The sequence below is a fragment of the Arachis hypogaea genome, chromosome 15, assembly GCF_003086295.3.
Source record: "Arachis hypogaea cultivar Tifrunner chromosome 15, arahy.Tifrunner.gnm2.J5K5, whole genome shotgun sequence".
Lineage (NCBI taxonomy): Eukaryota > Viridiplantae > Streptophyta > Magnoliopsida > Fabales > Fabaceae > Arachis > Arachis hypogaea.
Genome location: NC_092050.1, coordinates 156676227 through 156687032, shown reverse-complemented (window position 1 = coordinate 156687032; position 10806 = coordinate 156676227). Strand labels below are relative to the sequence as shown.

General features: G+C 26.7%; 1 protein-coding gene across 1 annotated transcript; it reads left to right on the top strand.

The window, feature by feature from the left end:
* The first annotated feature begins 283 nt into the window (after positions 1-283).
* On the top strand, positions 284-1800 carry LOC112751690 (transcription factor bHLH118). Its single transcript, XM_025800907.3, has 3 exons — positions 284-839; positions 1052-1420; positions 1571-1800. Exons 1-3 carry the CDS (start codon positions 480-482, stop codon positions 1634-1636), a joined length of 795 nt encoding a protein of 264 aa, XP_025656692.1. The 5' UTR covers positions 284-479; the 3' UTR covers positions 1637-1800.
* Positions 1801-10806: the final 9006 nt, after the last annotated feature.

The following is a 10806-nucleotide window of genomic DNA, read 5'->3' as shown; positions in this document are numbered from 1 at the left end:
CTATTTTGAATAACACGAACAACCACCAATCAAATAAAAATATATTACATCCTAATTTAATGCTACTAATTAAATTTACTCTTTTAATTCTATTAATTCACATTATTTATACATTGTTCAAAAATATTGTTGGTTAACTATGCTTTTCCAAAAGAAAATGGTTGAAGCTAAGCAAGTGCTGATCCACATAATGTGAACACAAAGGGGTGGGGTTGGAGTTGTATATATGAACAGTGACCCTAAACAATAATTACATTATATAATATATATAACTGAAATAATGTGGGCAATGAGGTCATTTCCAAAGTATATACTATTCCTTTCCCTAATCTAGAGCAAATATAAGGTCCCATGAAATTAAAACCATACCCCAAAAAATAGATTAAACCACATCTTCTATTCTAATCTGCTTCATTCATTCATTCATTCTTCTTTTCCTCCATAGCCTTAATTAAATTGAGAGCATTATTGATATTACCATGTTTCCTTTACAACGAGGCAATGAGCTGGTGATTCAGTTTTCTAATAGCTCCCACCAACACAAAATCTCCCAAGATCTGATCCTTGAAGATTATGCTTCTCTTGATGTCAATGATTCTGATAAAATATTGTTCACAAAAAGCCAATCATCAAATAAACTATTTTATGATGGTGCTGCTGCTGCTGATGAGGATAACAACAACAACAACAACAACAACAACAACAACAATGATTCTAACAACGATGATGATAATAATAAGAAGAAGATGGTTCATAGAGAGATTGAGAGGCAAAGGAGGAAAGAAATGGCTACCCTTTATTCCTCTCTTAGATCCCTTCTCCCTCTTCAGTTCATCAAGGTGAATAAATCATTTTTATTGTTCCTATCTCCTTAATTTTGTTTATATTTCACTAACTGAGAAAAACACTTCAATTAGAAGATACCCTTTTGAAATTAGGCTAATTTTTACCATAAAGTTGTGCACTTTTTGTTTAAAAATTTCATGGGTTATTTTTTTTTAGGGTTATATATATATCTGAATTTGTGATGGGTTTTAATTTGTGTGTTTAGGGAAAGCGTTCAATATCTGACCACATGAACGAGGCAGTGAATTACATAAAGTACATGCAAAATAACATCAAGGAACTTGGTGCTAAAAGAGATGAACTGAAGAAGAAGAAGAATCTCTCAAATTATTACCACCACCATGATAACAATGATAAACCTACATCTAGCACTAACAGATACTTCACTCTCCATGAGAGTGATAGTGGTGTTCTCGGAATTGAAATCACCGGTGGCGCCGCCGCCGCCGGAGAAGAAGAAGGTGTCACACTATCAGAGATTCTGGGGCTACTGGTTGAAGAAGAAGGACTTGAAGTTATTGGTTACCTTTCTAGCAAAGTCAATGGAAGATTGGTCCACAGTGTTCAGTGTGAGGTACTATCTCTTTGGTTTTATACTCTCTTTTTTTAATTTAATTATTATTATTATTCAACACATTTTTATGTTAAATTTAATTTGTTATGTTAATATTATTTTTACTTTTTTTTTTTTTACCCTTGAATTATTGTACTTATTGATTCACAGGTAGTCAATTCCAACAGTGTAGATCTATTTGAGCTGAGAAGGAAACTTGCAAGTTTAATTCAATGATTGTTTCCATGATCATCATCATTTGGATTATGTTCTCTGATTAATTAACTTTAATTTGTGGTTGCATTATTGGAGCTAGCTAGCTAGGCTCACAGTTTAATTTGGCTAATGTTAGGAATGAGATTGATGACATATAATTAACATTCTTGCATTGTGGCTCTTAATTTCTAACTGCATCATGATTAGGATTTTGTTTGGTAAATGATTTCTTTTATATTGCCACTGGCTGCGTCTTTTGATTTCGAACTTTCAACTTAAAACTTCTTTTTCTAATCATTCTTTTTTATAGAAGAAATTAAAGTTGTACGGATATTGAAGAAAAATTTTGGAGACACATATATGGAAATGAGAAATTTCATTTCTTTTTCTAATCATTATAATGTTAAGTGACAAAAAAAAAACAGCAAGAATTTACCTTATTTATCATTAATTAATTGTCGCAACAATTAATGAATGCTAAATAAGGAGTTATGGCTGTTTTAGGCTGATTTTCATTTCCGCCTTTTTATATACATATACAGTTTTTTTTAGGATAATGCTAAGTAGACAAAAAAAAGGCCAGAACTTGCCTTATTTAGCATTTACTAATTGTCGCAACAATTAATGAATGCTAAATAAGACAAGTTATGACTGTTTTTGACTGATTTTCTTTGGTTACCAAACATTTCCGTTTTTTTTTTTAATCAAAAGAATTCAATCAGTGACTGCATGTAAAAATGTATACAGCTAATTTAACCACTATTAGTGTGCATATTGTATATGTTTATGGGGTTAAGAGTTTTTAGGTGGCCTGATTATCAATTTGGATTTCATTATTTAGTTACGCCTGTGGAATGGTATTGACTTAGCTATGAGATATAGTAAGAAATTAAAAGTTAATTACTTGAGATATTATTGTTAAGTAGTATAAACTTGTAAGTTAAACTATTATCTATATTTGTGTATTTTTTGCTGATTTTAGATAAAGTTAAATGTAAAAAATTGAAGAAATTTGGCTAAACACAAGGTCCAGTATAACAAGGTACATATATGTTAGATTGTTGGTATTATCAGGACGGACATATATTTAAATTAAAGGAGGTTCCAAATTTGATTTTCTATGTTGTACTTGTTTAAGACATCAATAAAGTTTATTTGTAGATGTAATTCATACAATTATTTTTCACAAAAAATTAAATTGATAGGAGAAAATATATATATAAATTTATATTTTTTATTTATTTATTTTTTTTTGGATTGACAAATTAATAATTAAATTTTAGATCTTTTAATCATACAAATATTTGATATCATATTATAAAATTATTTTTTTAAAAAAACTTAAATTAATAAAAGAACATACATAATAAATTGTTATATTTATAAAATATCGATATAAATTCCAAAAAACCAAACAAAGAATTATGAAATTTGATTTGATTTAGCATTTGATGTTAATTATATATATATATATATGAATTTAACAATTTGAATTCTGTACCCAAAACCATCCTTTATGCTAGTTTTATCTAAGATAGTATTTATTTTCAAATAGTAGAACTGACATTGAAAGATTGAGACTCAGTATTGTATTTGGTAGTTAGAAATTAAAACTAAAATTTTAGTTTTGTGATATAAAATTTCAATCTCTTCATTTCTTTTAAAAAGTGGAGATAGAAACTAGGAATTGAAAATTTTAAAGCTGGAGACTGAAATTTTAATATTTTTTTTCAAAAATATTTTCATTGAAGAGATCGGATGCCAATCGCAGCTATCTTACCAATTTGTAGCTCATGAAAAACCGCAAACAATTTGTCGCCTATATCTTCCGTGTTTCTTGTAGATATCTATCTCTTCAATCCTCATATTTATCTTAAACCAAATATATGTTTAAATATATATAATACTTAGACATAACTCAATTTAATATATTTTATAAAAAAAACAATACAAAAACTTAATTTAATCTCAATTTCTTAATCTCTATCTCCTACTTTTTATCTCCCATACTCATTCTTCATTCCAAACACAACCTAATAAAATTGTTTGTGATGATGACACATGTCTATAATAGAATTATTCTTGCATGGGTATTCATCACTTTTGATTTGATGATTAATTCAGGATCAACCAGTTATTTATTTTTAATTTTGTATATAAATTTTAATGATTATAAATGAAAATTTGTAGTTATAAATTAGAGCACGTATTAAATATATACTCCATGACTACATTATCTAATAGACTCTTCATGGCTAAATTTGTCATCCTATAAATTTGTCATGTTTGGAAGGCCATTTCCAAACTATTAACATATAAAACTAATTTAGAATCTCAACACCAAAGTTAGTTGTCCAATCACTTTATAAAATGGCTATTATAGTTATATATTTAATGAATGGTATACATGGACATGCTTAAGATTGGACAAGCAATAATGAGTCAAAACAACTACCTCCAATATTATTGCTAATAATTATGTTAATATTTATTAATTGAAGCTTAATATATTTGAAATATTTCCAGGTAAGATGCTACCCTAGAAATAATATAAGGAGCAAAGAGAAGAATTGATTGAAACTATCAGAGCATCATTAAATTTGATATAGTAAAAAAAAAATAGATTCCATTATTATTGTCATAAAATTATTTTTCTTAAAGTATATTTTTTTTTTGAATTCTGTGAATAGATATTTTTCTTTTATTTTTAGTTTATTTTATATTGATTTTTTTCTATTAAAATAATAAATATCAAATTTAAAATTTTTTAATCATAGAAACTCTAACGTTATGTAATAAAATTATTTAAAAAAAAAACTTAAATTATTGTTAAAAAAAGTATAAATAATTATACTTCTAACCATATTAATTCTCATAATAAGCTATTTAATGGTGGTGTTATATATATAAAGTCTTGAGCACAAATAAAATACGATATAAATCATAGGTGGCATAATAGCAATCAAACATCTCTCATTCAGTTTGTAACTGATTGATTTCGTTAACCGGTATTAATTCAAAACAGCCTTTCAAGGTTCAAAAAAAATGCCACTTACCTTATATTATGCATTAGCTAGCTTATTGTTGCAAATTCAAGGTATATATATTGCTTCCCATGATATTCCCTATGAGTAAGATTAATTCACTGTAAATTTAAATTTTATTTAAAAATTTAATATTGATTGATAAATTGTTATATACATAAAATAAAAATTAATTTTTAATATTTATTTAAATAAATTAGTAAACTAATTATTACACCAACCTAAATTAATTCAAGATTTTTTTTGTCATTATATACTATTCATACACGCAATCACACACATTATATGATTCTTAAACTACATCCAGTTTTAATTTACCTGAAAATTCAACCCTGCAGTATTTAAAAGACATCCTAATAATATGCTATGTGAACTATAGTGTTTAAGGATTGTGTATAGGAGTAGCAAAGGAGCCTAAATTTGTTGGGCTGGCCTGCGTAATCCGTCAAAAAAGGAGGACTGGGCTGAAAAATTGGGACCGCCAAATAGCAAAAGTCCGTCTAACCCGCACCGCTTAAACCGCGAGCTTTAGCGGGGCGGGGCGGGCTTCCCCACCGGGCTTAGTTTTTTTTTGTAAGGGGTATTTTTACAATTTTTTTTGCCAAAACCCAACTTTCCCAATCCAACTTATAAGAGAATGAAGATGAAAATTGAGTGTTTTGAATTATATTTATTTTATTTTAGAAACAATATTTATAATTATGTTTTGGATTATGTTTATTTTGTTTTGGGACAATATTTATAATTATTTTTGGATGAAAACTTTATTTATAATTATATTTATTAGATATTTATAATTACAAAGACTTTAATGTTTGTGAATATAAAAATTATAATTTGTTTATACTTTTAGAAATTATACTAGTTAAAAGTAAAAAACAGAAGAGATTTTTTTATGCCTTTATATATATTATTTAATAGTTAAAAGTAAAAAAAAAAAGAGGATATTTGGCAGACTTAGCCTGCCGACCCGCCAGCCCACCATTAGGCGGGACGGACTGAGATTCTAAGACCGCCTCACTAAACGGAACGAGACGGGCCAGCCCACCAAAAAACAGACTTCTGACGGAATGGGACGGGACGGAACAGGACGGCTTCCCCGCTTGCCACTCCTAATTGTGTATGCTTTGGATTCTTCTTTGTACTTTTTTCTTTTAACAATATATTCTTCAGTTTCTTTTAACCTTTTACTAATCCATTGGACTTGGATTGATTTGATGCATTATAAACTCATTCAGTAATATAAAGTACAAAAATATACTTTTTCTTATATCAATATGCCCAACAATAAGAAGTATATACAAATGGAATGCATCTATAAATTCTTACATATGTTAATCATAACAAAATCTCTATATATCTTTTCATTGTAAGCTAATAACTAATTAAGATAACGATAATACTATAGATGTAAAAAAATTCGCCATATCTTATTTAATATTTATTAATTATTATAATAATTAACAAATATTAAATAAAACAAAGTTTAACTATTTTTTTATTAATTTTTTTTGTTATCGTTAAACTAATTAGCAATTGAACTTAATTGCCATCCTCTTTAGCATCTTATTCAGTTTTATTACAGCTAATTCATTGTAAATTAATTAACAATATAAGTTGTCTGCAATACGTTTCAGCAAGCAATAAATTTAATGATGTCCATTATTATATTAAAGGCCTTCGAAATTCGGCAACATGGAATTTAATTTTCAAAGGACTAGGTCTAGGACTTATAGGAGAGCACACACATTTAAGCATCCAATGAGGTTTTTGATGCCAATGACTTATCTTTATGTATTTTGCTATGCATGTATATATCTTCAAAAATGGTTAAATGGGTTTCCTCTTCTCTGATCAATGCAAATTTGTAGCCTTGCATATGCTTTTACACATGTTCCAAATTGTGATTTAAAGGATTAATTATAATTAAGTTGCCTGATCACAACAACTTTATTAATAATGAAGCATATAGCTGAATAGGATCGCAAATGGAATTATATCATAGAGAAAAAAAATTACATTATATTGAGAACAATTAGATTTTAATTAAGGTCATCGTATAAATAGAGAAAAAAACTGTCCAAAAAAATAAATAATATCATATTTGGAATCACTTTCGTTTGCACATATGTTACCTTCCCATGGCGGGAATTACCAGCAGATAATAAATAATATCATATTTGGAATCATTTTCTTTTTGGTCATGGATATTTGGAATAACTTAACGTTGCGTTTTTTTTCTCATTTTTTTACCAAACGTCAAGAAGCTTAGTAAACTGAACTTCTGATCCAACTTAGTAAACAGTATTGGGCCTTAATTCCACTAGTGTAGTATATAGAGCCCATTAAGGTTCAGTGACTAAAGTTTAGGATTACTCCAAACCCAATTTAAACTAAATTTTTTACAAGTCCAAGAGAAACAAAATTTTTGGGTACAGAATAACAGGCCATATATAAAGGGAAAGGATTTAGATTTCGAAACCGTTCGGTTGGTTTTTAAAACCGAACACGTCCAAAAAAAAAACAGATTTCGAAACCCACAAACTGAATTTTTCTAATGAGTCATAGCTCACACGGCATTCCGCTCCCTCCTTATCTTAAAGGTCTGGGTTCGAGTCCTACCAGCTGCAACTGAGAAAAAAAAATTAGTAAGTATGTGAGGAGTGTGTGAGTATGTATTGTGTACCTAGGATTGGGGGTTGTCCAATCCATTGGGGTACCTAGGATTGGAAGTTGTCCAATCCACCGACAAAAAAAAAAAAAAACCTTTATTGGAAATGTATTTTAAAAATCCAATGGAGCTAAAAAAATATTTAATTATCAACTATGTTAGGTACACATACACGAATATTAGCTATTAAAATTAGTTACTAATATAAAAAATATATTAAAATATAAAATGCATACTGAAAATAAATTAAACAGTATATATATTCATATATAAATACATAGTGACTAATTTTCGTGATTGATATTAATATTAATATATAAATAGCATTTTTGTTTAATTATTTATCCTCATTGCACATATTAATTGATGAATTTTCATGTCCAAATTTTTTTTTGATGAATTGTCAATGGAATACGGAATTAGCTAAAATCTGCCTTAAAAATATACTAGGGCATATGTTAAAGTGCATACTATGGTGAAGAAGTAAAATGATGAAAAGATAAAGATTTACTCTCATAAATAATTAGATATCTATCTAAGACAATATGTCATTTTATTTTTATTAATTTTTAAAAATAAATATATACGTTCATCTTCATTCTCTTCACACAAAACCTCTTCATTCAGTATTATCCTTAACCTAAATGGGCAATTGGGCATTTACATATTTGTATGAAAGAAATATGGTCATGACCCATGGCTATAAACAAAATGGCGCGGCTCAGAGCAAATTTATAGCCACTTTCGGAGGTGACAAGGTACACATGAAAAGATTTGGTCTTAGGTAAACTTCTGTTGCACTCTTAAATTTAACACTTTCATTATTGAATAATCAAAGAAAAGATATATATATATATATATATATATATATATATATATATATATATATATATATATATATATATATATATATATATATATATATATATATATATAGGGAAGTTCTCTGGTGACCAAGGTAGTAGTGGCTAAGGGTGACAAAAAATTGACCCACAAATAAGAGGTTGACATGTGGAATGGTTAATTATAATGAGAATTATTTTAAAAATATATTTTTGTGAATTACATTAAAACAAGGAGCCATAATTTTCACAAATTTTCAAAAAAAAAATTTGTAGGCCTTCGACAATGTAAACAAAAAATGGGAAAAGCTAAATTATAAGAAAAAAACAAGAAAAATATAAATACACCGAAAAAAAGATAAACAAAAAATTGTGCAGTTAATAAAAATGAGAAACTAAGTAAAAAAAATAAAAAATAAAAAACTACGACATTAATTTAAAGTTTATAAAATTTTTTGTTTATTATTTTTATATTTACGTAATTTTTTATATTTTAATTAAATGAGATTTTACTCAATTTGTTGGTTTGGAATTCAATTACGTAAATTTAAAAATAAAAAAAATAATATTTTTTTATAAACTTTAAATTAATATCATAGTTTCTTATTTTTTATTTTTTTTATTTGGTTTTTTATTTTTATTAACCACACAATTTTTTTGTTTATCCCTTTTTTTTTGGTGTATTTATATTTTTCTTGTTTTTTTTTTATAATTTAGCTTTTCCAATTTTTTGTCTATATTGTTAAGGCCCACAAATTTTTTTTTTTAAAATTTGTGAAAATTATGACTCCTTATTTTAATGTAATTCACAAAAACATATTTTAAAAATGATTCTCATTGTAATCAACAATTCCACATGTTAACTTCTTATCTGTGGGTCAATCTTTAGTCACCCTTAGCCACTACTACCTTGGTCACCAGAGAACTTCCTATATATATATATATATATATATATATATATATATATATATATATATATAAGGCACATTTCCATGGGTAAAGCCGCTAATCAAGTGATGCAACATTTCATGTAAATAAAGTTGAAGATAATAATAATAATAAAAGATGTCATAACTTTAGGTGCAATTCATAAATCATGAAAATCTATGTTCTCATTTTTCATGAAATCATATATGCATTTTGAAACATTAATGCTAAGGAGATTAAAAAAAAATCAGAACTTATTTTATTTAGTATTTATTAATTATTATAATAATTAATAAATACTAAATAGTTATAGTTCAAATAACATAGTCTTTCCATATTCATGTAAGAAGTTGGGAGTTTGAGTCTCTTTATTTTCAGTAAAAAAAAAAATAACTAGTTACATTTGATTACCAAATATTTTTTATTGTGAAACAAGGAGGGCTTATGCCACCACTAAAATTTATAATTTTCTTTAGGTGTGTATATATTTTGCTCTTAATTATTTTTTTATATTTGAATCACAATAAAATTAAAAATTTTATGAAATTGCTTACTTTATTTATGAATAATTGTTTCTCTCACCTAAACTTTTAAGATACATCATTATTTAATTATGTGTTTATTTTTAATGCATTAAAAGTATAAATTTTACATAATTGTTCAATTAAATCTATTTTTTTAAATAACTATTCACATGTTTGATATTAAAAACAATTATTTTCACTGAGGTGAGGTTACATAATAAAATACATATATAAAACTATTTCATATTAGGTTTTTTATGGGTCCCATTTTTGGCCCTATCAATAATAAAAATCAACATAATAATCACAATGTCTAAACTTTTCTTATAAAGAATTGAAGATCCATTATTTAGCTTTTAGCTAGTCAATAACTAGGAGTTGGTTAGTTAGGACCATACAATTAATTGAGGACAGTTGCCAATTAATTAGTTGTATTATTATACCATGTGGTAATGTAACATGCCATTACACTAGGTACCTTTATTAATAGTTATGAATGCAATAATGCATCTAACTTCAAATGCAAGTAAGCTTGTAATTGAGCTATATACAATTTTATTTACAAATACATGACATAAATTTGTAATAGTAAAGAACATGATTCATTTACATTAATATTCAAGTACATTTTAATATATGTGAGTAAAATTCAAAAATAGGAAGATATATTTTTGTTGCAGCAAGTTCCAACCAAATTAAGAATATGAATTATGATATTGACCTTGGTGGCTTAAACTGAAGAGACATATCCATCCAATTAAGTTTGGTCAAACTTCATGTTACTTTGGTCAAACTTCTATCATAGATCTGTACCCAATCAGAATTTAAATTGTTTTTTTTAAATTTCTTTTTGAAATGGTTGTCTAATTGTCTTACACTACAAGGGAACAATGGAATAGTATAATAACTAGGGTTAGTGAATTAATTAATGTGCTAACTAATGTTAGGGTTAATGTATAGCACCATGATTTCCATAAGAAAAACTATAGATAAACAATAAAAATATTAAACAATGTGAACAATTGATATATCAGATATCCAATTTATTAGGTGTGTAGATGGTTATTCTAATATTAAGATTTAGGTGAATAATTTGGGGATGTAATGTGTTTTACTTAAATTTGGCTAATTTTAAAATCCGTTGTTCATATTGTTCAAAAAAGTCATTAGTTATTTAGCATAA

Coding starts and splice junctions, on each gene's coding strand:
- LOC112751690 (XM_025800907.3), top strand. CDS start 480: ATGTTTCCTTTACAACGAGGCAATGAGCTGGTGATTCAGTTTTCTAAT. Junction 840..1,051: donor TCCCTCTTCAGTTCATCAAG/GTGAATAAATCA, acceptor TTGTGTGTTTAG/GGAAAGCGTTCAATATCTGA. Junction 1,421..1,570: donor TCCACAGTGTTCAGTGTGAG/GTACTATCTCTT, acceptor ATTGATTCACAG/GTAGTCAATTCCAACAGTGT.